The following is a 28,000-nucleotide window of genomic DNA, read 5'->3' on the forward strand; positions in this document are numbered from 1 at the left end:
ATAAATCTTTTCCTACAGTTACCACACTCCAATGAATTTGTTGGAACGGAAGCCAAGCAGCATTGCTAGGCACTTCAAAGCAACACAAGAAAAACAGAACTTGTAAATTGAGGAAAACCCCAAAACTGGTCTGCTTTAAGTCCTCACACCTAGATATGAAGCTGTCTTGTAGTTCATCTCCCAAGCAATTGTGATGGATAGTGAAAGCTGACCAAAAGCACAGGGATCCTCTCAGCAGGTGATGGGGTGCTAACCTACAATTGGCTTTATTCACATTAATCCTATCTATCACAGAGTGTTGTAGAAACCTAGTAAATGATCCCAGAATTCTTTGTTGTAGTAACATCACAAGAGTGCTGTTCAGGTGATCTGATGATATCCAATCAAATTGTAGGATGTCACATATGTAGAAGATTGTGGGTCAAAGAAGCAGGTAGCCCAAAAACCTTTATAATAAACGAACCACGATACTATGGCAGAGCACTGTGTGTGATGCCTGCATATGCGGGGTTGAATGCACAGTGTGTCTCACCTCCTTATTCCGATTGTTACGTAACATCTGGGCAGAGGGACCTTGGATCCTCAGAGGGGCCGCTGGGCAGACCCCTGTATTGGTAGTGTTGCCCTGGAGGGCACTATATGATGTGTGCCTTTAGCCACACCTGGGAGCATGGAGCCTTAACCTCCTGCTGGGAAGCTAGAGGTCTTATGGTCCAGCAGGAGGCGTGGGAGATCCTTAGTATGGGCTGGGGCTCCAATCACCACCCTTACCGTCACAGGTGGATAACTGTGTACATCTACGATAAAGATCTGAGAGCCCTTGTCAGAGATTGAGATCTCACGGTCTGTCTGAGAACAGTGCCCTCGCCTCCACCTTCTTGTAATTTCCCATAACTGCTCTATGAACTCTGAATGATTACTTGAACTATTATCTTGCCCCCAACATTATCCTACCAGCTGCCCTATCTACATTCTTGTTACTTTCTCATGGACTTTTCTCATGGGTGATTGTTTTTAATTCCTGAGGTTTCTACCTTTAAAAGTTGTTTCCAACTTGCAATAAATTGTATTCACCTGCAATCAGTACAGTGAAACCCTTCTGACCTCAGGTTGTGTCTGTTACTTTTTGATTCTTATCTTTTCCCTTGTCCTTACCTACAGGTGAGGTCCTTCTGATTTCAACCTTTGTATTTCCTCCTATTATTTTCCCCAATCTTATCTGTGAAACTCTGGTCCCAGTTCTCCCCCTCTTGGGGGCTTTTACAGCTTACAGCTGGAAGCAGGGAAGCCCCTCTGAACTATGGTCATGTGGGTTGGCTTGGCATGCTGGTGCAGGGTTTGGAAGCTGCCAGCACAGGGAGGTAGACAGTGTGGGTGGGGACCAAGGACCCTGCTGGGAAGTTGCCACTTGAGATGCTCTGTAAGGATCTACCTTAGCAAGAGGCTGAATTAGGTTCTAGCCCCTCAGGGCTCTCTGCTGTGAAGTGGGGGAGCCAATTAGACCAGCCCTGCTATGGGCACCCTGGCTGTGGCTGCACCGAGATGCCAGGACCAGGTGAGGAAATCTTGCCTGCTACTCTCTACAACACTCTGCCCCCACCTAAGCTATGACTTGGGCCACATGGGGACTTAAAATTGGCTTCAAGGAGGATGGTCCCCTTTAAAAAAGCAAGACTATCTGACAATGCCTGTGATCAGTGGCAGCTGCAGTCTTTTATGGTTGAAGCTGAAGGCTGGAGGTGGCTGGATCTCTGAACTCATCTGCCCTAGTGTCTATTTTAAACTCCTCTAAAAAGCTTAAAAAGGAGAAGTGAGGTTCCTCTCCATAGGGATCACCATAATGTAAGATATAAAATTAGGACTATGCTCTTTATTTTTCATTAATTTTATTAGGGTCTACTTTGATAGGGAGAGGTAGAGGACTAAAGAGAAAAGTGTTTTAGCCATTTGGGTGCTCTCCACATGGTTCCCTTAGCCACCTTCCCCATCACAGTTAACTCCAGAAAGAGACCCTACTTCCTGGTCTTCAACCTTTTTTCCTCCCTCGCCCTTCCAGAAGGTCCCCTTCAATCATGTTTGGTTCACACACAGTCACATGACCCAAACAAGATGACTGTTGCTTGGACTTTGGGATGCAGGTAAGATCCCATGCACGATCCTGGGAGAGGGTTCCCTTCACACAGTTGAACATCTTGTTTTAAAGCAAATGATAGCTTGTTGTTTCCCCTTTTAATTTTTTGGTACTCTTTGTTTTTACAGTTTTGAACTTAAGACAACAAAAATCCATGATGCAACTCATGTTGTGTACTTTTAATTTGGTCACAAATTCTTCCCTTGTAAATAAATTGATTTCAAAGGCAAATGATTCTATGCTCCCTTAATTTGCTAATGGCATCACACTTTAGGTCTAAATCATGTCCATTTGGACCTAATCTAAGTAGAGCTTGTGACATACTAGTGAAATGTCATTTAGAGAAATTTAAGAGTTCAGTGTGAAAGTCTATGATTTCTCTGATGTCCAGTAAGATGGGAGCTCTGACTGAATGACTTTCCACATTGCTTACATTCATAAGGTTTCTCCCCAGTGTGGATTCTCTGATGTCGAGCAAGACTGGATCTCACTCTGAATGTCTTTCCACACTGCTTACATTCATAAGGTCTCTCCCCAGTGTGGATTCTGTGATGCTGAGCAAGACTAGATCTCACTCTGAATGTCTTTCCACATTGCTTACATTCATAAGGTTTTTCTCCAGTGTGGATTCTCTGATGTACAGCAAGAGTGGAGCATTCTGTGAATGTCTTTCCACATTGCTTGCATTCATAAGGTTTCTCCCCAGTGTGGATTCTCTGATGTTCAGCAAGACTGGATCTCAGTCTGAATGACTTTCCACATTGATTACATTCATAAGGTTTCTCCCCAGTATGGATTCTGTGATGCTGAGCAAGTTTGGATCTCAGTCTGAATGACTTTCCACATTGCTTGCATTCATAAGGTTTCTCCCCAGTGTGGATTCTGTGATGCTGAGCAAGACTAGATCTCACTCTGAATGTCTTTCCACATTGCTTACATTCATAGGGTTTCTCTCCAGTGTGGATTCTCTGATGTACAGAAAGAGTGGAGCACTCTGTGAATGTCTTTCCACATTGCTTGCATTCATAAGGTTTCTCCCCAGTGTGGATTCTCTGATGCTGAGCAAGACTAGATCTTACTCTGAATGTCTTTCCACATTGCTTACATTCATAGGGTTTCTCTCCAGTGTGGATTCTCTGATGTACAGCAAGAGTGGAGTACTCTGTGAATGTCTTTCCACATTGTTTGCATTCATAGGGTTTCTCCCCAGTGTGGATTCTCTGATGCTGAGCAAGACTGGATCTCAGAGTGAATGCTTTTCCACATTCCTTGCATTGATAAGGTCTCTCCCTAGTATGGATTCTCTGATGCTGAGCAAGACTGGATCTCAGACTGAATATCTTTCCACATTGCCTGCATTCACTAGACTTTTCCTCAGAATTCATTCTTTGATATTCAGTATGGGATGAAGTTTGAGATTCAACACAGAATTCTCTCCAAGCTATGTTACCTGGAATATCACTGATGAGTCTTTCTTTGTCCATTTCTTCCACAGAAAGGCTCATATCTTCTGGAGTCACCTTCATTTCCAGTAGGATCTCTCCTTCAAAAAGAAACATAGTAAAACATACATGCATTGTCATGTATACACACAAATAACCATATCTCCTTTCCTGCACTATCAGAACATAAACTGCTTTATATTCTATTTCCTGAGGTAAGAAAAGGCTTCCAACATAAATAGACACAATCCATCCTTTGAAAATACCAGTAGCTTAAAGTAAAAGAATAATTTAATTAATAATGAATACTCCACATGATCTCATTGTGTCTTCATAACAAACCTGTAATTTTGGCCATGTTGCCATCATTACATTCCTATCTCAGACCATGACCTCAGAATTATGGTAGAATGATGACCCAAATCCTGGAAGCTGAAACCAAATCTTGTGACTGGGCATGCTCTGTCCACAGTACTAGACAACTTATTTTCAATCTTCCCTTTTTGCTTTCATTTTCATTGTCTACACATTCGATCCTATCTTCAGAAGTATAATACCACTGTGTGTATGTGTACTAAATATCCCTATTATTTCATGATCTAGCTTATCTGTATGTGTTATGCAATTTCCTTCATGATTGCTTCCAACTTTTTTTGGTTGAAATATCTGAAATCAAGTTTGCCTAAGGCATAAAATATTTTTTTTTCTGTTCCATACTTCTTGAAAATAGCCATTACTTTCTTTAAATGCCTCTTTTCACTACCATAAAGTCCTGCTACTAAATACAATTTAAACAGACTTGGAATTTCCCATGTTCAAAAATGTTTCATACAATAACTTGAGTCCATCATCCTTTTATAAGGAAATCGACTGCCTGCTTCATTATTAGTCTTTTTGAGCTTGTCCCATTTAGTGATTCATAAGCCCTTGGAGATTTGAGGGGACCTGAGCTAAAAATTAGTTACTGTCATCTTAAGAAGTAAATAATGGCCCAATTTTGTTGTAACTTCTTTTCCCCTTGGATAACAAGTATTTCAAAGATGTCCCTCCCCCCTCCTCCACCGTGATTCCAAGTGATCATAACCAGGAATATGATGCTTTTGGGGTGCATTCAATGATGACATCAAACTCTGCTTCTAAGTGTAACATATTCTTTTCATTTCTCAACTTGATATCAAATTATTTTCAGGTTTCCAGCAAGATTGGCCATTCATGCTCACAGATTCTATTTGGCTGCCACTATATGTAAATAGCTGTCCCATTCCGGGGTTACCCTGTAATTGCACCACACAATTGAGATGCTACTTAGATTTGCATTCTTGCAGCAGAGAGAGCAGAGCCTTTGAAAACCTGGTTCACTAGATGTGCAGGGTAGAGGCCCTTATGAAACCCTCATTGACCAAAACCTTTTGACAAAAACAGCCCTTAAAGGGTCACTCATTGCAACGTTATGATTGTTTTCTCATTTAAATTTATTCTCCACTTAAGAGCCTTGTTCTTCTGGCTGGGAGCTTTGTAAAGGTATTGTTTGACAACACAGGTTAGTCATGTGGTAGTTTTAGCAAGACTATAACTAATTTGCCAGTGATAGAATAAATGAAATTCCATCCTTACGAAGGATACGATTTATCACTTGCTGGTATGGGTATATGATTTGGGGTTTCGGTTTAAAAGATTATTATAGAGATGAATAATATGGAAATAGGTATATCAAGTGATAACACATGTATAATCCAGTGGAATTGCTTGTCAGCTCTGAGAGGGGGGAGGGAAGAGGAGATGGAGAGAAAATAAAGCATGTAACCACGGAAAAATATTCTGAAATTTAAAAAGGTAGTTTTGCAGATAAACTTTGTTAAAAAGTGATATATTCCACTAATGTCCACGTACATTTATCATTTAATACCCTATTTGTCATAAGTCAATGGAAAAATCGAGTTTTCACTTGGTCGATAGCAATTCTTTTTGGTGGCTGATTAGAGAGCTAAAACCAAAAAAGAATTTTCCCAGCTCTCCCTTATGGCTTCCTCCCATCCCCTGCCCACACCTTCTGAGCTGAGAACTTGGCCTCCTGTTTCCCTGAACAAAGCTGGACCTCTGCAGAGCTCTCTTATCCTCCACATCTCACCCCACTCAGCTGCCTGCTTTTCCTTTTTGGCCTCAGGATCAGAGAAAAAGTCATTCTTGCCCCAGTTACAGAGACTCCCTTTCCATGGGCCAAGAATCCTACTCCACTCCTTCATCGGAGCCCAGTCTATTCCTTCCTCCAATGCCCCCCTTGTTCTTTCATTTCCAGTCTTTTCAACACCAATGAGCCCTTCCTTCTGAGAACCAATCAAACCATTTCTCTCTAACCCTCAAACACTCTTCCTTGATGTCTTTGTCTCCATGAGATGCCCTCCAATATTTGTCCTCGGGATCAGAGATGAACTGCTAGAGGTGGCATTTGCAGCTAGTTGGGCCAATGCTTTCCCCTGGCTTCTCGGCTACGCTTTTGGCTTAGTAGCCCCAGCTAAGGCCCATCTTCCATCAGTTTCTTCTCTTTAGAGCCTTCCCTCTCTGGATTCACTGCACTGGATTCAGCATCTAAAGGGCTTCTATAGGATTGTCAGCACACTGGCTACTCTAGCAGCTAGCAAGCTCCACGAGAGCAGGGGATGTTCACTGCGTCCCTATATGTCTCCTGTAACGTAATCCAAGACCCAGCACAGAAGAAGCACTCACACATGTTTCTGGATGATGAAGAGCTCAGAGTGGATAAGCAACCCATTTGGGCACCTGCAGGAGACTTCCAGGCCCTTCAATCCCCCAAAATTACTTCATAGAGGGTCAAAGACTGATCCTCTGAAGGGAACTGACAGGAAATGGACTCTAACAGCTTCATCTTACATATGGGTAAACTGAGGCTCGTGGGTTCAGTGACTTGTCCAGGAAGCCCCTGCTAAAACATCGGAAAAAGGATTACAAGTTGGGTCCTCCTGCGCCCAAATCTAGCCTTGGCTTCACTAGGACACACAGAAGCATCTGCTCACTCCAGCTCTCACACCTCTTTCCCCCTCACTCACCTGGGCAGCAGCTCCTCGGACCTTCTCGCTCCAGCATCCATGGGGCTTCCCTCTGCTCCAAATAAGAGATCACATCTTCTGGGAGAGCTGGAAGCCCTGAGCAAAGGGAATCAGGGAGAAGGATGGAGAGAAGCTTGCCATTGCGTTCTCTTTAGGGAAAGGCTGAGGAGTCCAGTGAATCCACTCAGAGACTCTCTCCATGGAGTCTGCCCTCACCCCTCAGTGTCTGTAATGTCGGAACCCAGGGTAAGATGTGCCGGTTACCTTGCTGGAGGACCTGGAATGAGCAACAGCCCCCCTCCCAACAGTCCATTCTGGCAGAAACCCCTAAATCTCCAAACTGGGTCTAAGAGTCATTGTTCTGGATCAGCCTGAACCCCCCCCCCCAGGGACCTCGAGGGATCTGCTTTTGTCCTGACACCCTGCCTGTTCCTCACTCCCTGACACCTCTCTGAGGCTTGTGGACTGTTCTCTTGGGCAGTCTCTGTGTCCTCTCCTGGGGAGCTCAACAATCCTCATCGGGCCAAGGCTGTCTTTCAGCCAGTCAATTTACCCTGACAATGACAGAGGAGTGCAAGCAGGGTCTATGGGAGGCTTATGGGAATTCCTGGAGGAGTCTCCAAAGCATTTAGTGTGAGGAAAGGAGGTGGGGAGGGCAGGGAACCAATCTGGAACCAGAACAATTGGTTCTGAGGCATTTTCTGCAGAGAAGGGTGAACTCAGTCCATAGTTTTTTCTAATATCTGGAAAGGAGAGGCAGTTAGAAGAGGAGGAGACAGGGACCTGAACTGAGAAGCAGGAATGACTCCACTTAAATCTGGTCCCAAACACCTTCTATATGTGTGCCTCAGCACAAGCCACTTAATCGGCTATTTCCTCAACTATACAATGGGGATAATTGTGTCACTAAATTTGGAAGATGAACTTGTGGAAGAAGCAGTGCCATACTATTACAGAGAAAACCTTCGGCAGGGCCCCTGTCCAAGAGCAAGTTGTTATAAACAACGCTTCTTCCCTTCCCTCCCTTTCTCATAGGCTCTGCTGGAGGCTTAGGCCAACAGGAGGGAAGACTAAGGACAACCCCGCTCTGCTGGGGACCTAGGAGCTGTGAGCTAGAGAAAAAATACCCAAAATAGTGGATCCACTCTAGGGAAGAGCTTGGGAGGAAAATCCACCCAAACAGTTTTCCCAGATGGGTTTGGGAGACACAATTCCGGGCCAGGGAGAGAGAAGATGGAATCAGCGCTGAGATTACTTCCACCTCTGAGATTATTCCACACGGATTTGATCTTGAACTTCAGGAGCACCAAAGGCAGCCCGCAAGGCCCCATTACATAATGCAAAGCCCTTTTACAGGAGAAGCAGGCAGAGGAGGGCCCTGGCTCTGGGACACGCCACACCAGCCCTTGTCTATTCCTTATGCCTGAAAACTGCTCCCAACCCTGCCTACTTCTGAGGGCGACATTCCCTTGGATGGCAGCAGCAGGGAGAGGCTCCTTACCCACAGAGAGCAGGTTCCAGGCATTCTCCAGCATCACCTCCTTGTACAGCTCCTTCTGGGGAGGGGACAAGAGGCACCACTCCTCCCGTGTGAAGTCCACAGCCACATCCTGGAACGTCACCATCTCCTAGAGCAGCCCAAGTCAGAGCACAGAAGGCTGAAAGTCACATCACAATGAAGAGCCCACCTCTGGTCAGTTACAGGAGGAAACTGACACCCAAAGAAGGCAGGGGCCCATAGTCCCACCCATTGTCAGTGTCAGAGTCAGCACTAGAAGCTGAGTCTTTAAGAGCCCAGGATGGTCAGTTACAGGAGGAAACTGACATACAGAGAAGGGAGGGGCCCAAAGGTGTCACCCTTTGTCAGTGTCAGGGTCAGCACTTGAAGCTGAGTCTGTAAGAACCCAATGGAAGGTTGAGAAGAGCGGCTCCAGGATTCTCTGGAATGCCTCTGTGGAGGCTCTAACTATTGTGTGAAACAAAATATCTAGGGGACTTCCATTCCAGCTTTGAACCCAGCGGTGGGACACAGGTGTCACAGAGCCACGTGTCTGACACCCTGTCCCTGTGTCCCAGTGCAGCCGGTTTCACTGTAAGTGTCTCTAGCATCAAAGAGCCCGAGCCAGTGCAACATTGCCACAGAGGGAGGAGCTGGGCAAAATAAAAGGTAAGTGAGGGAAGAAGAGGGGCCTTTTCCATCTATCTACCTTAAAAGAGATGAATGAAGAGGAAACAATTCAATACTGGGTCATCTGCTTTCCAATTGCAAAAAGGATTAGGGACTCGCCAAGTTGGGAGGGGGGAGAAGAGCAGATGAAGTTCCATGAAAAGGGGCCCCACTCCTTCCCAATATGTGTAAACAATCAAAGGAACATGGAAACAATAATGGAGTGATCGATGTGGGCCCATATTGCAGATTAGATACATCAAATGCCTGAGATGTAGAATGAGGAGAAAACTCCTTCCATCAAGCTTCAGGATCTGACTGTGTTTCTGGTCAACCTAACCTCAGGCCTAAGGTGGGGGTCTCTAAACAGCAGTTTCCCAGACAGGCAGGTTCAAATAATGTAATTTGGCTTTCTCCCAATACTCCAGATTGAATAAACCTTCCTCCTGAGACAGAATGTGGAGGAGGCGGCACACAACTGAACAGAAAGGGAACCGAGCCAGTTCCAGCACTGAGTCACAAGATGGAGAGTGTTTTCACAATTCCCCCCTTGCTGCCCTAAACGCATCCCTTCCTTCACAAGAGGGAATCAGTTTAGTAGATGGCACAAGGTCGGGTTGTCCCAGCTTCTTCACACACCCTACAAGAAATGCTTCAGAAGAATACTGGGAATAGAGTTTTCCTTGAAACAGTGGCAATGTCAGCCTCGGCATCTCTCCTCAGAGAGGGGGAGTTCCAAACACATAAGCTTCTCCAGTCAAACCACAGAGAAGAGGTTTCAGGTTGAACAGAATTCTCAAGAGTAGAAAATACAAGCATTAAATCCAGAAGGAAAAAATGTAATTCACTCTCTCGTGACATGATGAAGGGGATATGTGACAGGGCTGAATAAAATCTCAACAAAAGAAGAAAGGAGAGTCAGCAATAAATAACTCCATGTCTGAGAAAGTGGCAAACAAGCTATTTGGGGGGAAATTCCTTATTTGGAAAAAAATGCTAAGAAAACTGGAATGGCCTCTGGAAGGAAATGAGGCTTAGACCGTAAGCCTACACCACACTCTACTACATATTCTATAAGGACATTATTAAAGATCATACTATAAGAAATTAGAAGAGAAACAGCTCATATATATCTCACAGCTACAGGGATAAGTACTTAGTGCAATACTTTATTTTCTCCTCGATGAAATGTAAAAAAAAATTCTTTTTTTAAGAATTGAGTTGTACATTGAATAATTAGAAACCTGTTACCCTACAAACTACATTCACAGGAGCCCACTGACTTCCTGTCCTTAACGCACTTCCTGTAGACAGGCGATATATTGGGTGGGGTTCCTGGTCTCTCTTTGTTTCCTGGGTCGAGACTGTGGTGGTAAGCAAGGGTTTTCAACAGGTTGATTAGCCATGGGCATGTGGTTTTTATTTTCTTACCTTTTTATTCCTTTATTTCTAATGATCATTAATAAATCTCTTAAAATATAGTATTTTTTAAGTATTGAGATTTTAATTTTTACAAAATTCAATCTCTCCCTCTCTTCCCCCATCTCAGGCAATCTGATCTAGACTTTCTTTATACATGCAATCAGGTAAAATATTTTTCCATATTAGTCATTTTGTGGAAGAAATCTCAAATTTAAAAAAAGGAAATATGTTTTGGTCTGAATGCAAAGTCCATCAGTTCTTTCTGTGCAAGCAGATGCTTTCCTCGTCATAAGTCCTTTGAGATTGTCTTAGAACACTGTATTATTGCTGAGAATAGACGAGTTGTTGAGAGGTACTGACCATAGAGTGTTGCTGTTCTAAGGTTTAAATTTAGGTTTTATACTAAATATGAGTTATAAAGTAATATTGTGGTGGCTGATTTTAAACTATTATAGCTTAAGTCTAAATGACTTTTAGTAGCTTTTATTTACAAAGAGGAGGAGGGAAGAGTGAAAGTGTAAATGGAGATAAAGAGAAAGATTCCTAACAAGTCTACCAGCCTTTCTCCAGTGAAATTTGGCTCAGGCCCAATAGGGGATTCTGTCTCCATGTAGATTTCCCGGTAATCCTCATCCAGAAGGTGATGTCTTCAGCCAGGGTTCCACCTACACAGCCTCCTCCAAAGGTAGGAATCTCAGCCACTCACCTAGCAGGCCAACACAGGATCCAGGGAAAAAGTCTCCTTCAAGCCAGGAAAGGAATCTCCAGAACCAATTTCTCCAAACGCCAGGAAGGGAATGAATGCTAGATCATGTTGCTTGCTTCTTTTATGCTTTTTTTCTCCCCACATGCTGTCCTTCCCTTTTCCTCAGAAAAACCAATGGCAGTCTCTCAATTTGCTTATCATTGGGGGAGGGGATGGAGGGGGGTAGTGACCTTTGGAGGTATGAGCTTACTCTAGTAAGTGACTTGTAAATTCTCACACTTAATGGTAAGTAGGGGTACTTTAAGTTCTTGGTTTGATTAGCTAAAAATAGACAAGGGGAGAGTTAATCCTATCTTCAGAGTTATGTAGAAAATGTTCTCCTGCTTCTGCTCATACTTTGCATTAGTTCATGGAAGTCTTCCTAGGTTTCTCTGAAATAATCCTGACTGTTATTTCTCATAGCCCAAAAGGGTTACATTATAATCATATACCAGAACTTGATCAGCCATTCTACAATGAACAAATATCCCTCTATTTCCAAATCTTTGCTACCACAAAACAATCTGCTATATAAATATCTTTGTATAAATAAGTTCATTTCCCCTCTTGGGGTTATATAACTAGGTCAAAGTGTAAGCACAGTTTGAAAGCCTTTTGGGCAGAGTCCCAAATAGCTCCTCCAAATGGTCAATCAATTTACAACTCCACCAATAGGGCATGAGTGGCCCAGATTTCATACATCTCCAAACTGATCATTTTCTTTTTCTGGTACATTGGCCAATTTGACAGGCACGAGAAGGTACCTCATCTCACAGGGATGTAGGAGTTGTCAAATGTACCCTCAAAAAACCTCAAATAGCATATCTTGAGGCTGATTTAGATCCAGGATTGTTAACCTGGGCATCATGAGTTTATTAAAATATTTTTGTGGATAACTATATTTGGTTTCCTTTTCAATCCTATGAATTGTATGCATTTAAAAACAAAATTGTTCTAAGAAGGGATACTTAGACTATAAAAGGCATCTTGTAATCTCACAAAAAAAGTTAAGAATCTTTGCTGGACACAAAATTATACCATACTATAAATGCATTGCTTTGAAGTTATTTAGTTACGAATAATAAGAAATACATTTTAGCTCTTTAATTTAAAAACTGCAGTTCTGGGACACAAACTCTTAGCTGAATTCAAAATAGAGGCAATTTTCCAAAAAAATGGAGAAGTTTGATTACTTAAAACAGAAAGACTCCTGCACAGACAGCATCCATGCATCCAAGATAAGCGATTGGGTGAATGAGAAAAACTTTGGGATCCAATTTCTCTGAAAAGGGTCTTATATCCAGGAGAAGTTGAAAACCCAGGACCAAGAGCCATTCTCCACTAGACAGTCAAAGGATCTGAATAAAGAATTTTCAAAAGAAATACCATATGGAAAATGGTCTAAGTCACTCATGAATAGAAATGTGAACTAAAAGAGGGCTGAGGCTTCAACTCATATACTCTACAAATTGCCAAAAAAGGAAACAAACAACAACTGGGAAACCATAGGTGTTGGAGGGAGTTGTGGGAAGGTAGGCGCACAAATGTTGTTAATAGTAGAGTTATAAAATCGTGGAAATTCATGAGAATCTGATTTCTAATCCTGCCTCATACCCTTACATGCTACATGACTGAAAAGTCACTTAATCTCTGTTTGCCTCAGTTTCTGCAACTGTGAAATAATAAATTTAAGAACACTGACCTCAGAGGGTTATTATGTAGACTGTTGAAAGCAGATTTTTAGGAGAACATTAAGCTCTCCAGTTTGTCTGTATCCCCATCTTTTGAAGTTGAGCTGGATTCCATTCTGACACGTCCAGTAAATCTCCTTCAGGACCTCCCTAACTGTATTTGAAAAGAAAACTTCCGGAATGCATCCCCTTCTCTTCGGCCTGTCCAACAGGGGAAGGACTGGACCAGTAAGGAATTCTACTGAATAGAGAAGCAATGCACCCAGCTCCTGGGTCTGGTACAAATAGCTATGCTGAAGAATACTTGAAGCTACTCTTTTGAGAAAAAGGCCCCATTTTTGTCCATTTCTATATAAGGGCCCTTCCTGATCTCACCCCAAACTCCTCAGACTTTGGGTTAGGGAGCTCAGTAGCAAAAGGGTAGTGATGGGGCCACACTCTGGAGTGGATACAAAAGCCACAGGAGTGCTCTGGGTGCATCCCCAGCTGCCCGATTCTGGCTGCCACTAGCAAGGACCCTGACCATTCCTACAGCAGGATCCAATGGCATATAATGACCTTCAAGCCCCTTTCTATCTCTTCACAGCTTCCTCTTCCTCTGACCCAGGGACAATGGCTGACACCTTCTATTGTCTGATTTTAGGCCTTTTCCGGGGCTGTCTGTATCCCTGCAGGGAATGCTCTCCCTCCTCCCTCTGGCCCCTGAGCTTCCTTCATGTCTGGGCTAAATCCTCCCCTTGGGAACCAATGATTTCTGTGGTCCCCAGAACCCTGAGAGCCTTCCCCTCCCAGAATGCCTCCCTCCATCATACTTGTTTGGACACAACTGTTGATGGGTCTCCTTGGCCAGACCTTGGGGGCCAGGAGCGTGGCCAGTGTTTCTCCCTTTCTTTGTGTGGGCATGGACAAGAGTGTTTGATTCGCTGACTCAGCTTAGGAAGCGGTAAAGAGAACAGAGTCGGAGAGGCCTAGGAAGTCTTGGAGGACCACAGACCAGGGGACACCCTCAGGCTCTGCTCCAGACAAGTCTCAAGAGGGAACAGCTTGGCCAAAAGAAACAGGAAGAGGGGGTGCATATATGTGTCTGTTGCTTAGGCAAGTAGAGACAGCAAAGACAGGATCCCTAGAGAGCAAAGATGAAGGAGTCAATGGTCTTCTTTTAATTGGGGAATGGCCGAACACATTGTGGTGTCTGTTGGGGATGGAATACTATTGTGCTCAAAGGAGTGATGAACTGGAGGGATTCCATGTGAACTGGGACGACCTCCAGGAAGTGATGCAGAGTGAGAGGAGCAGAAGAACATTGTACACAGAGACGGATACACTGTAGCACAATTGAATGTAACTGACTTCTCTACTAGCAGTAATGCAATGCCCCAGGACAATTCTGAAAGAACTGTGGGAGCAGAAACATGGAAGGAAAACAACTGCTTGATCACATGGTTTGATGGGGATAGGATTGGGGATGTAGACTCTAAATGATCACTCTGTTGCAAATAGTAATAATGTGGAAATAGGTCTGGATCAAGGTGTGAAGGAGAATTTAAACTCTTTGTCTATTTTAACTTAACCCAGAAATTGGAGTGTCTTTCCTTTCACACTTAGTAAGAACCTTTTATTAGAAAAAGTTCACACCCCCAAAGACCATAAGCACTGCCCCTCTCAGGCAGTGTCAGGCAAATTGGGAGGTTTTTATTCATTCCTGAGATGTGACAAAGAGAGCTGATGGGTGAAGAAAATTGCATATAAGAGGGACCTCAAGAGCACTCAGGGCTCTCTCTCGGGGCAGGCGGGACCCTCTGTTGAGCATGAAGGTCTTTTGCCTTTTGTGCACTCAAGATCATCGAGGTCTTTGGTGCTGTAGCTCAGACTCTTTGGCTTTGGAGACACTCTCATTGCCTGGTGAGATTCGCATTCGGATCTGTATTTGCAGTCTGGAGGTATGAGGATCTGGACTGAGGGTATTTTAGATAGACAATATTTTCTACATTTCCCTCTCTTACTATCTCTACTTTGCTAGACTAAAGCTACTAAAACCTGCTAACAGCCTCATGACTTAAGAGTGAATTTTTATAAATGACAACCACAACAATTTTTAAAATTCTTATATTTGTCAAACACATTTTAATCTTTGCATTATTGGCAGACGACAAAGGTTTGACGAATACCCTCAATCTTCTTCAATTTTCTTCACTTTTTACTCTCTCTAAAACTATCCTCAAGTCAGTTCATTAATGGCTAAGTTCTACAGTTCAGAATTATTACTCTGCTCTAAGTTGGTAGAGCAAGATACACAAAAGGGCAGATTAGCCAGAAGTTATAGCTGTGTTGGTCTGTTTCCTTCGTGGATAGGAAAGTCCTACCCCCTCCCCACTTCTTTAACTGAGGATGGCGGAATGCTTGCAAATCTTGTGCCTCTGAACTACATTTCCCAGGATCCCACTGACTTCCCATCATTATGTGCTTACATAGATAGGGGATAAATATGGTGATCTTCTGTGCCTAGCTCTCTTCCCTTGCTGGGTCAGGACATTGGTGGAGCAGGCTGTTTGAACAGTGGATTAGCCATGGGCACGAGGTTTTATTTTGTTACCTTTTTATTTTGTAACTTCTAGTGATCATTAATAAATCTTAAAATATATAATATTTGAAATTATTGTAGATTAATTTTATTTTTACACTGGTAAGCTGGGTGTTATTTTAGCAATAGTCAATTCCCTCAGGGCTTCTCCTGGTGGTATGCTTCCACCCCCTCCCCACTCCTTGCCTCCTGGGGAGGCTACCCTGCCCCCACAAGCTAGTACCCGGAAACCCAGAATTCAAGAGTACTGCAGGAAGTTAATAAGTTCAGTCGAGATTTGTTTTTTATTGTCAGAAGGTGTTAATTATTGGACTAAATTAACAAGTTTAGCTTTATCTTGCTCCTGGGAGGCTGCTCTTTCTTTAACGCCCTTCCTGAGCCCCCATGTGCCTCTAGAATTAGCCTGAGTGGGGTGGGGATGTGGAACACTAGGGAGAGCAGCAGTAAAGATATCTAAAACTTCTCCCTTAACCCAGAAAAGCCTGCAGACCCTACTAAGGAAACCTCCCAGCAGCCCACAGCCTGTGCTCTCCACCCAAGCCTTTTGCTCTCCCAGGCTGAGGAAGCACATGGCAACTGGTGTTTTTACTCCTGGGGGCAGGGGAAGAGAAAAAACTTCTCACATCCTCTTCTCTAAATTCAGGCTTTACCCTGAGGGTTCCACCTACAAGAAAGTGTTTTGTTTTGCCTAAAATAGAAAGCTTTTTCTTTTTCTTGCTTTCCCTCCCAAATTTAGCCTCAAGCTAAGGTTTTCTAGGCCCTCATTACAAAAGCAAATTAGGGCATGTCTATATCTACACCATTTTTTCCTTTAAAGTCTTGAAAACACTCTTCTCTCTAGCCTTCTGGCCTCCTGAGACTCTATCCCCCAGCTACTCCACACTAGGGTAGTGCCTCCTAAACCCAGGAAGTAGAATTACAGGCAATCCAATAATTAGATTAAAAAAATAAATAGGTGACTGAGTATGGTACTGAAAAGTATGGCTCATATTGTTAGAGAGCAGTTTCCTGCCTAATTCAAACAGTTCCAGCTCCCGGAGAGCATTATCAAGCTCGCACAGCTCACAATTTTACATTTTCTTTGTTTATTACTGTTTCTGGGTATAATTGTATTCATGGGATACCTTGCAGTTTACCCATTTCTCCCCAAGAAAAAACAACTGAAAGATAGCTTGAGTGATCTTAAGACTCAGAAGGGAAATTCATCACCCCTTATGGCCTCACTATCTAAGCCTACTCAGTCTCCGCTTCGCCCTGCCGGATCTATTTCTCATCTTGTTCGACCCACCTCTCAAACGAACTCTTGGCCTGCTCGATACATCCCTCATGCTGTTCAAACTATCTCGCTCTACCGAAACTACCTCTCACTCTACCGAAACTACCTATCCCCCTACCCGACCCATCTCTCCCTCCATCCCCTTACTCACTCCATTGCAACCCAAACAAAAAGCCAAGTAGCAGTAATCGAAGATAATTCAATTAAAGGCCTATTCCCCACGAGTGAATTACCCACTCATAATAAACGAGGGAATATAGTGACCATGAAACAACTTTTTCCATTCACTCCACAAAATATTGAGATTTTCAAGGTAAATACCCCTTCCTTTAAAGATGAGCCCATTGTAGTCATAAAAAAAGCTGGAAAGTATTAACTACACCTATGATCCCACATGAAATGTTTGCTCCACGCCTTTCTAATGGAAAGAGAAAGACATAAGGTTCCCTCTCTTATTAATGAGGCCTAAAGGTAAGGGCTAGACAATGGGGGTTAAGTGACTTGTCCAGGGTCACTCAGCTGGGAAATGTCTGAGGCCAGATTTGAACCTAGGACCTCCCTTCTCTAGGCCTGACTCTCAATCCACTGAACCACCCAACTGCCCTCATTTTTGATCGATATGAAAAGAAAGGTGAAGACAACAGTGACTTAGTGGAAGTATTAAGGAAGGAAATAAAAGCATTAACTGAAAAAAATTGACAAAGTAAAGCAAATCAAAGAGTGGCCACAGCCCTTTTGCAGGAATCCACAAATCAACCACTAATGTGTTACTTTTGCTGAAAAAGGGGTCACATAATGATAAACTGTAGGAACTGGAATTAGATATATAAAAACATAAATTTTAGAAATAATAACAACAATAGAAACTCTTAAAGAAATAATAATTCTTATGAGGCAAATCATGACTCACACACCAAAATGCCAAAATGGGGTTCATCCACATTATACTAACGGTGGACATCCCCCTCAGCATAAGGGAGCTCAGACAAATCTAGATGAATGATGGTACTCGGAGGGGAAGGAACCTCAAAGTGTCTGGAGGTGAATTTTAAGCCTTTTCAGACACCATTGCCTTACTGATGTTAACTGCTTCAGTTGCTTCCCCTCCCAATAGTGAAGAAGTCTCTGTAATGCAATTTAAATACAAGGTCCATTTCAAGTGCTGTTAACCACTCTAACAGCTATCGAAATTGGAGAAAAGGAGTCATGGATTCATTACTGACATGTAAAATGGGTAACTTCTATTAACACTGATTAACTATATCCTGTCACATGCAATTGTCTTCATCTGTAACCTCCTCCTATGACTGGACTGGAGATAATAACATTATAAAAGCCCAAAGACAAGCTGAACATTATTTTGGCTGACACACTGAATTTCTGAATTTTTTATTGTTTTTCTTTTTATTTGCAATAGGATATTTGAATTTTCTTCTTATGTTTTGTATTTAAAGTACATGTAATCAGTATTACTGTTTTTGATTTTGAAGGGTAAGTCTACAATATCCATTAGTCCTAATACCTATCAATAACAAAAAGATTTAGACGATGGAAACCTGCCATTGATTGTTACATATTATGGAACTTTTATTAATAATTAAATCTGATTTCAGAAGAAGGGATCACACAAGCACCACTGTACGGTGCCAAGAAGCACGAGGTGAAGGAGACAATCAATCCCTTTGGGATTGATGAGAATCTGTGCAAAGACAGAGGAATTCTTTGAGGCTCAAGGAAGTGGCTGTTTGACAAGGTCAGATATTGGCCTCCCTCAGGCCACGTTCTGACAAGGCCCTTAGTTTGGCTGCCTTTTGGGCTCCCCTATCCCTGAAATTGAAGAAAAACTCAGATCAGGGAATCATACTTCCCTTTTACTTCAGAATCTAGTCCCTTTTCTCTTTTATAGTATTACAACTTTCTGAAGCCCTGGCTAATGTCGGATAAGTACAAAATTGCTGCAATTGTCCTGTAGGCTGGAGAGACATACATCACTTTAAATTGAGCCTTGCTAATGATTCAAGGACTGGTTAAGGGTTTATTCTTGTTTATTCATAATTTTATATACATAAGATTTTGATTACCCCCCCCATTTAAATTTTTTTCTCTTCTTTTTGGGTTTTTTATGTTTTTTATTTTCTTCATGCAATTGATTCATATACTCATACATGTATCCTGGGGTGATCCTGGTGTTGGGGCATTGTATTATTATTCTAAAATCCAAGGTTTAAAATTTATTGGAGAAATTTTAGGAAAAGGAACTCTCCAACACCCAGAAGAAAGAAAATGCATTTGTGGTCTGGAGGCACTAGGATCTTAGGGTATTAGCTAGAAGATATTTTCTATCTCCTAACTACATTTCCTTCTTTTACAATCTCTACTTTGCTGTAATAAAGCATTGTGTCTTAAGAATTAATTTTTATAAACAGTGACCACAATTTTTAAAATACTTATATTTGTCAAATCCATTTTAACCCTTACAAATGATACATGTAAAACCCAGTGGAATTGCTCATTAGCTACGGGAGAGGGGAGGGAGGAGGCGAGGTAAAGAACATAAATCATGTAATCATAGAAAAATAGTCTAACTTAATTTAATTAATTACTCAATTAAAAGGAACAAAAAAAGAAATGGCCCAGCAGGAAGGAGGGAGCAGCTCCCTACACCATCTTGTGTCATACCCATGGAAGGACCTCACTGGCTGATAGGGCTCAGACCTGGGGCTGGAATATACTTACCTGAGCTGGGAGTCTGTTCCTCTCAAAGGCCATTCCCTGGGACTCCAGGATCCCTGTAGAGGCAGCAAAGTAGCCCCAGTGAGTCCATTTGGTAACGTTCCTCCATCTTTTCCCAGCCTTGTCTCCCCCACCCAGAGTCCTGCTTCCCCCTTCCTATGACATTATGAACCCCTAAATGGAGCTCCAGCCAAAGATCTTCCTAAGAGGCCTCCCTTGGCCCAGGGAATGCCTGACTTCTCTGCCCTGCTGAACAACAGGAGCTGGCCTGGAGTCCCAGGGGCACTCCCTTCCCTCTTTCCCCAGTTGGCCCACTCTACGGGCCAATTGGTCTGCACCCTGAGCTGGGGAGGGAGAAGGTACCAAGAGGGGCAGAGGTTTTTCCTTCTCTTCCCAGGCCTGAGGCTGTCCCACAGGGATCTACATAGGGTGAGGAGCCACAGCAGTTACCAAGGGCCAGGCCTGCCTTCAGGGGAGAGCCAACAGAGGGAGAGAGGGAGGGAGGGGCAGCTTGGGAAAAGAAGAGGGTCTGAAGGGGAACATGAGTCCCCTCTCTCTCTTACTCCTCTTCTAATCCCCTCTCTTCTCCCATCCTCCCAGGCCTCTAAAAGGCAGCAGGGCCTGGGGATCCCAAACGGGATGGGCCCAGGCAGAGGCTCCAGGGCTCCTGAGGCAGAGCTCTGCCCTCCTGGAACACCCACCCACAATGAACCCATCTGTTCTCCCTTTGGTAACTCCTCTTTCCCTCCATTGGGGTTTTCTGAGCAGAGACTAGAGGTCTTTGCCATTTCCTTGGGCCATCTGAGTCGGTCCTCTGCCTGCATCTCCCAGAGGTCAAACCAAGGACTTAGAGCACCCCGAGGTGAGCAGGATCTGGTCTTGTCTTTTCTCAGAACCTGGGGGCCTGAACTGGAAGGAGGACAATCTAAGGGGAAGGAGCAGAGATCTCTGCCCAGCCATCCCAGCTCCAGCTACAGAGAGAATGGAAGGAATTCTGCCCTGGGTTTCCCTTCTTCCCCAGGATGGAGCCCAGGAAGACACTTAACCCTGAAGCACCTCTTTGGCCACGTGAGCTCCTGCTATTGTATCTCAGTCATTCCCATCTACCCTTGCCTGGAGCTTCAGTGAATTCACTCAGATGGTAGCCCTCCCCGCCTCCAAAGCTCTGTAACCCCTGTATTCTGGAGATCAGTGGGAATTCCAAGGAATTCTCTCCCAGGGCTGGGATCTCCCCAGATCAAGCTGCAGACAGAGCCCCCTCCGGCTTCTTTAAATGCCCCACTAGATGCAGAGCCAAGATGGTGGCAAAGTAGCACAGCAAGCTGGAACCACTCTGAGAATTCTCAAACCAACCTTCAAATAGAGCCCCAGAAAGAGTACTGGAGCCCCAGAACCAAAATGGGACAAATTGAAGTAACTTTCCCGCAGAAAACAACATGAAAGGTAGGCAGAGAGGGTCTGTTTCATGAAGTGAAGAGGGGAAATGGAAGTAAAACATCACAGAGGAGTGAAGGTTGCCCAACCTCCACCTACTGTGCCAGGTTCCAAACCAGGGCACAGACCAAATCTGAGACCCTTGGACCCCGCATGAGACAACAGCAGAGCATTCCAGGCCTACCCTTTGAGGTTTTAAACCCTGACACAAGCCTACAGAGAAGCCCCTATTCCTAGGGCAAAGTAGCTTGCAGGACTGAATCCTTCAGCCACCAGAAGTTCTGAGAGGAGATTGAATCAGTAGCTTCCAGAGCTCTCAGCCCACGGGCCAACACAGTACTGTGGAAGAACTGAATGTTGCAGAAACTCAAAAGAATACCTTAGGGGAAAAACCCGTAAAAGTAGACATTTTTAAAAGGCTGGGAAATGAGTAAACAGCAAAAGAAACACCTAACCAGGGAAATCATTTGAGACAAAGAAGAGCAAGACACAGACTTAGGAGGGGACAGTGAGATCAAACAGCCACATGGAAAACTTCAAAGGAAAATGAGAATTGGTCCAAGGCAATGGAAGAACTCAAAAAGGAATTTTAAAAATCAAATAAGAGAGGTGGGGAAAATGGCAAAGAGAAATGAAAGAAATACAAAAAGCAAAAAACAGCTTTAAAAGCAGGATTTCTCAAATTGAGAGACACAAAAATCCAATTAAAACAAAAGAAAAGAGTTCTATGAAAAGTAGAACTGACCAAATGGGGAAAGATGTTGAAAATGGCACAGGACAAAATCATTCTTTAAAAATTAGATTTCTTCAAATAGAAACTAATGATTTCATAAGGCACCAATAAAGAAACAAACAAAATTCAAGAATGAAAAAACAGAATAATATATGAAGTATCTCATAGTAAGAACAATTGACCTGGAAAATAGATGCAGGAGAGATCATCTAAAAACTATTGAAATATCTGAAAGTTGTGATTAGAAAAAGGCTAGACAGCATATTAAAAGAAATTATCAAAGAAAACTTCCCTAATATTCTTGAAGAGAAAATAGAAAGTGAAAGCATCCATAGATCACTTCCTGTAATAAATCCCCAAATGACAATTCCCAGGAATATTATGTTCGAATTCCAGCATTCCCATGCCAAGGAGAAAATAGAAGCAGCCAGAAAGAAATAATTAAGATACCATGAAGCTATAGTCAGGTTTACACAGAATTTAGATGCTTCTATATTAAAGGACTTGGAATATGATATTCCCAAAGACAAAGGAAGTAGGTTTACAATAAAGAATCAACTGCACATCAAAACCAACTATGTTCATTCAAGGGGAAAATTTTCCATTTACTAAAATGAAAGATTTCCAAGCAGTCCTGATGAAAAGAATGGACCTAAATAGAAAATCTGATGTCTAAATAAAAGATTCAAGAGAACCATATAAAGGCAAATAAGAAAGAGAAGATGTAAGGGGCTGAATAAGTTTAAATTATTTATATTCCTACATGGACATGTGTAACTTAAACTTTTTATAATCACCATAGTAGTTGGAAGCAGCATACATTGACAGAGGCTATGGTAGTAACTGTTTAGGATGACATGAAAAAAATCAAGGGATGAGAAAGAGGATTGCAATGAGAGAAAAGGGAAGAATGAAACAAAATGAGGCACATTTTATCACCTAAACAGGCACAGCCTTCCCCCCACCCCCCGCCCCCAACTAATACAGTAGAATGGAGAATGAGTGTGGTGATGGGCAATGCTTACACTTTACTCTTATTGAAACTGGCTCAGAAAGGGAATAATCTGACTCACTGGGATACAGAATCCCATTTTATTGCATAAAGAAGTAGGAGGTGAATTAGAAGGGTGGTGGTGGGGAGAAGAATAATATAAGTGAAGGGAAATTGGAGGGGGTGGTTAAAAGCAAAAGACTTGTGTAAAGGGACAGAATTAAAGGAGAAAGTGTAGGATCTAAAGGGGAAAACAAGATGGAGGGGAAATTCACAGATGGTAATCATAATGGGGTATGCAAGTGATGAACCCATCCATAAAACAGAAACTGATTGTAGAGTGGACTAAAAGCCAGAATCCCTATGATATGTAATTTAGAAGAAACAGACCTGAGGGACATGTAGACACATACAGAGTAAAGGTAAGGGGATGGAGCAGAATCTATTGGGCTTCAACTGAGATAAAAAAAAAAAAAGCCAGGAGTAGCGATCATGATCTCAGACAAAACTAACGCAATTAAAAGAGATAAGGAAGGAAATGACATCTTGATAAAAGGCACTGTGGACAATGAAGTAATATCAATACTTAACACATATGCACCAAATGTTATAGACTCCAAATTTTGAAAGAAAGAAGCTAAGAGAGTTTAAGGAGGAAATACTAAAACTGCATGAACGGGTGAGTTAAAAATCCCCTACCCCTTCTATGAGGATTAGATTTTAATGTTATCAGTAGTCTGGAGATAATCATAATTGTAATTCTGAGATAGTCAGCATAAGTCATGATTTTAGTAATCTTTTGTGATTATTTTAAGTATTAAGCTTTTGAATTAAGTAAATCACTACTTTAGCACAGGCCTGAGTGTCAGCCCCACCCTTTGTAAATCTTGAAATTTCTCAGACTTGTGAATGTTAAAAATTTCCACATTGAGGAATCCTCCATTGGAACAAATTCCCTACTGGAAACATTCCCCATTTTGATGTGAGAACTCGCCAGGATCAGAAATGGGAGGACCTCTACTCCACCCGCACTTAAGACTGCTTTAGGGGAGAAAACTCCTTGCTAAACAATGAAAGTACTTAAAAAACCATACTTATAAAGGCAAGGAGTTCTTTGAGCCATGCCTGTTTTTAGAATTGATACAATGGGATGCTAGGTACCTAAAAAGGTCAGGCAGGTTTTCTCTTAATGAGATTAGTCGACTCAGCTGTGTTTTCTCTGGTTCAGACTTACTGAGGGGATTAGTCAACACAGCAGCATTTTCTCTGGTTCAGACCTACTGAGGAGATTAGTCGACTTAGCTGGAATTCAGATGGGCTGTCCTTTAGGAAACATCTACGGTGATTGGTAGATGGAAGAACTTAGGGCAGGTGACATAGGAAAAAAAACCCTATATATGAAAAGGTATCTCTTGAGCAAGAGATCTTGGAGAGAGAATCCTTGGAGAGGAGCTTGAAGATAGTTCCTTTTGGGAGATGCTTGGAGATAGATCCTTTTGGAGGAGGCCCTTTGAAGATCTCTTGAGAAGAAGTCCCTTGGGAGGCTGACTCTGGCTGGAACTCCCTCTGGGGAGACTCTGTTCCTCAGATATCCTTGCTTAAGACAAATCTTGTGGTGAGTGATAAAAAAAAAAAAAAAAACTGACTGATTCTCTCTCTCTTAAGACTCAGGTCTAGGCCATGTTGGCTTAAGGCCCTTCATACTTATACCTTTTCTCTCTCTCTCTCTTTCTTTGATCACTCATTGTATTGTTAATTAAAATCTCTATAAAACCCAATTGACTTGGGTATATTCATAATTGGGAATATATTCTCTGGCGACCACCTTATATTTGATTTAAAAACCAAGACACTGTAGTGAAACATATTTTCTGTGGTCAAATTTACTCACCCTCTCTTATATCTATCACAATTTATATCTTCCACCATTTTAACTCACTACAGTTTACAACATCAATCATTTTAATTATTACAGTTTAAGCCAAACAACTATTTTAACTATTACACCTTCAAAGTGGCTATATCATGCACCCTCAGCAAGAATGATGGTCTTGAACTTGTGATCTACTATACATCACTAGGCATGACCCAGGGTTGGAAGCTTGGTACCACCCAACACCACGCACTCTTATCTTTGCCTCACTAGTCCAGGCTCCTCTGATCCTCCCATGTTCATTAAGTGACTTCTTCTATCAACCTGCTCTATTTTTCAATGGCCTTGGATTATCTTTAACTTGGTATCTAAGTTGTGATGTTCTTTGGTGGTATATAGGAAAGTCTCTCACAGTGCTTGGGGTCTCTTGGTCTTAACCAGAAGTCCAGCTTTATTGGGAGACTGGCCCTATCCAAATAAACCTATTTCTTTATGGCTTGGAGACTCAGTTTCTCTTAATTGCTTTCCTGTAGTTAGAAATTACACAATATGGGGAACCTCAACCTTCCCTTTTCAGAACTAGATACATCTAACCAAAAAATAATCAAGAAGGAAGAGAATGAAATTTTAGAAAAGTGAGATTTAATACATCAATGGAGAAAATTGAATGGGGATATAAAGCAACACACCTTCTTTTCATCAGCACAAGGTACAAAAATTGACCATGTACTGGGGCATAAAAGCATAACAACCAAATGCAGAAAAGCAGAAATAATAAATGGATCCTTTTCAGGTCACAACATAATAAAAATGGTAATCAATAAGGATTCATAGACAGCCAAATTAAAAATAAATAGAAATTAAACAACATAATTCTAGAAAACAAGGGGGAAAGAACATACATAATATGGAAGCAAACTGATTGTTTTTTTAAACCCTTACCTTCCGTCTTAGAGTCAATATTGACTCCAAGGCAGAAGAGTGGTGAGGCAATGGGGGTCAAGTGACTTGCCCAGGGTCACACAGCTGGGAAGTGTCTGAGGCCAGATTTGAACCTAGGACCTCCCATCTCCAGGCCTGGCTTTCCATTCACTGAACCACCCAGCTGCCCCCTAAACTATCACCCTTTGCAGATGATATGATGGTATGCTTAGAGAATCAACTAAAAAAACAGTTGAAAGAATTAATAAATTTAGCAAAGTTGCAGGACACAAAACAGATGCACATAAATCATCGTATTTCTCTGTATCATCAACAAAGTCCAGCAACAAGAGATAGAAAGAGAATTTGCACTTTAAAGTACTCTAGACAATATAAAATACTTGGTGATCTGTTTGCCAAGACAAACACATATGAACACAGTTCCAAAACACTTTTCACACAAATAAACGGAAATCTAAACATTTGTGAAAATATTAATGGCTTCACCTTGCTAAATTAAATTCCTTATTTAGCAACATATCAATAAAACGGCCCCAAACGATTTTATAGAATAACAAAATTCATCTGAAAGAGCAAAGATCGAGAATATGAAGGGAACTAAGGAAACCAAAAGCGTGAAGGACGGTGTCCTCGCAGTGGCAGATCTTACTACCAAGCAGTCATCAGAAGGGTGGATCAATGGACTCGATTAGGAGAAATGACCACAGCAATGCAGCCTCCCAGCTGGTGGGGGAAGAACTCATGATCTGACTGGAAAACAGGATGGCAGAAGCCAGCCAGGTATGAGGTGAGACCACGATCTCACCGTGTGCACCAAGACAAGGTCAGAATGGGCATAGGATTGAAGGGTAAAGGATGATATTCTAAGTGATTTAGGAGACTCTACCTGTCAGATCTATGCAGAAGGGAAGACCAAACAAGAGACCGAGAACATCATACCCCGTACAATGAAGAATTCTGACGATATTAAAGAAAAACGGGTTTTGTGCCCACAAAGCCAATGCAAACAAGATTAGAGGGGAAACAACAAACTCACAGCCCAATTCTCTGATTAAGGTTTAATTTCTCACACATAGAGAGAAGGAAGTCCAATTTCTATGACAAGCCACCCCCCACCGACAAATGGTCAAAGGACACGAAGAGGCCATTTTCAGATGAAGACATGAAAGGCATCGATGATCCCAGAGAACCACGTTCAAAATCCCTGGTGATTAGAGAAGTGCAAAGGAAGGCAACAGAGTTCTCACTCCAACCTATCAGATGGTCCATTAGCACAGTAAGGGAAGGTGACAGATGGTGAAGGGGACCCAGAACTGACCGGAACAACCTGGCCACTTGGAACTATGACCAAAAGGTTACCAAAGAAGGTGGACCCTCTTCCTATCACCACTAGTCTACCCCAGAGAGGGGAAATAAAAGGAGACGCTTTGTGGCGCCAAAGAATGGGAGATGGAGGGGACATCCATCAGTTGGGGACGGCTGAACGAAGGGTGCTCCATGAGGAAGGACAAGCAATGATTCCTCTGAGAGCTGGGAAGACTTCCGTGAACTGATGTGGAATGGAATCAGCTGAACCGGGAGAACACTGGACACAGGAACAGCAGAACTGCTGCACGATCAAGTGAGAGACACTAAGCTCTTCAGCAGTACCATGACTGGACAGTTCTGAAGGGCCAACGACAAAGCATGCTCAGAGCCAGAAGTGCTGGAGGTTGGGATGTGGGTGCAAGCACAGGATTTCCCCTTGAGTTTACTCGGGTTTTCCCTTTTACGTGATTCTTCTCTTCCAACAGTGAACAGCACGCAGTAGTCATGCTTTGCATGACAAGGCGCAGACCCAATGGCTGGCCGGCTCCAGGAAGGGGGAGGGAGACTACGTGGGCCACAGAACTTCGGGGGACTTTGGGGGAAATGTATTCCATGTAACTGGTCAAATAAAAATATCTGTATAATCAAAAAGGCCAAACCCAAAGGTCGCCTCCTCCAAGAAGCCCTCCCGACTTCCCCTTAATTCTGGTGCCGGCTCTCCCTTCAGGACTTCCTATTGATCCTGCGCCGAGCTTCCTTCGGCAAACCCAAAGCCCAAAGGAGCAAGGCGGGCTTTAAAGACGGCGGAGGAATTGCCACTGAGGTCCCCCTGCGGGCTGGGAGTGCACTCAGGCTCCCCCTTTCCCCAGCTGGGAGAGAGTCTAAGATTTGTGGAGCCCCAAGGCTGCGGCACCAGACGTGTTCCAGCCGGGGAGGGCTGGCGGAGGCTCAGAGCCCGGAGGGGTCTGAGGGCTCGGGAAGCAGGGAGAGCAGAGGAGCCGGGCTCTGGGTGGCCGCGCATCCTTGGGCAGGGAGGCAGGACTCTCGGAGCCTCCCGGGGGCGGGGGGCGGGAGGGGGGGTGAAATGCACACACTGTATCACAGGACCCGCCAGCCACTGACTTTGGGGCAGGAGTCGGTCCCTCCCCCAAAAGGCTAGCACAGGAGGCCCCGCCCCGGCCCCCACGGGAACCGGGTGGCCGCTCCAGCACCTCCCTCTCTCCCTCCTCTCCGGCTCCCATTCCATTCCGCTCTCGGAGCCCCTCCCACTCCGGGCCTCCGGGTCTGCCGCCCCTTCCCACCATTCCCCAAACCCATTACCCCTTGGCTGGCAGCAGGACTCTGGGCAGGGGCGGGAGAGCGAAGCGGCTCAGAGCTCTCAGGGAGAGCCGGAGGTGTGGCCAAGAGGAGCTCCTGACTTCCTATTTCCCAGAGGCCTCTGCGCCGCTCCCGCCCCTCCTCGTTGC

The 28,000-nt window shown here is 43.3% G+C and overlaps 1 protein-coding gene across 4 annotated transcripts; it reads right to left on the minus strand.

Annotated features, from left to right (window-relative positions):
- Positions 1-1,869: 1,869 nt before the first annotated feature.
- Positions 1,870-28,000, minus strand: LOC100619146 (zinc finger protein 14 homolog). Of its 4 annotated transcripts, none has more exons than XM_056807574.1 (5): positions 27,855-27,999; positions 19,257-19,309; positions 8,140-8,296; positions 6,639-6,734; positions 1,870-3,674 (listed from the first exon to the last, which is right to left on the minus strand). In XM_056807574.1, exons 3-5 carry the CDS (start codon positions 8,261-8,263, stop codon positions 2,488-2,490), a joined length of 1,407 nt encoding a protein of 468 aa, XP_056663552.1. In that variant the 5' UTR covers positions 8,264-8,296; positions 19,257-19,309; positions 27,855-27,999; the 3' UTR covers positions 1,870-2,487. The 4 variants fall into 4 exon arrangements, with proteins under 4 accessions (XP_056663552.1, XP_056663551.1, XP_056663550.1 ...); XM_056807573.1 differs by having other exon boundaries at positions 8,140-18,347; XM_056807572.1 differs by having other exon boundaries at positions 8,140-8,266; positions 27,855-27,996.

The sequence above is a fragment of the Monodelphis domestica genome, chromosome 8, assembly GCF_027887165.1.
Source record: "Monodelphis domestica isolate mMonDom1 chromosome 8, mMonDom1.pri, whole genome shotgun sequence".
Classification (NCBI taxonomy): domain Eukaryota; kingdom Metazoa; phylum Chordata; class Mammalia; order Didelphimorphia; family Didelphidae; genus Monodelphis; species Monodelphis domestica.

Coding starts and splice junctions, on each gene's coding strand:
- LOC100619146 (XM_056807572.1), bottom strand. CDS start 19,289: ATGGCCTTTGAGAGGAACAGACTCCCAGCTCAG. Junction 8,267..19,256: donor GGAACAGACTCCCAGCTCAG/GTAAGTATATTC, acceptor GGGCTGCTCTAG/GAGATGGTGACGTTCCAGGA. Junction 6,735..8,139: donor CTGGAACCTGCTCTCTGTGG/GTAAGGAGCCTC, acceptor CCCTTTGCTCAG/GGCTTCCAGCTCTCCCAGAA.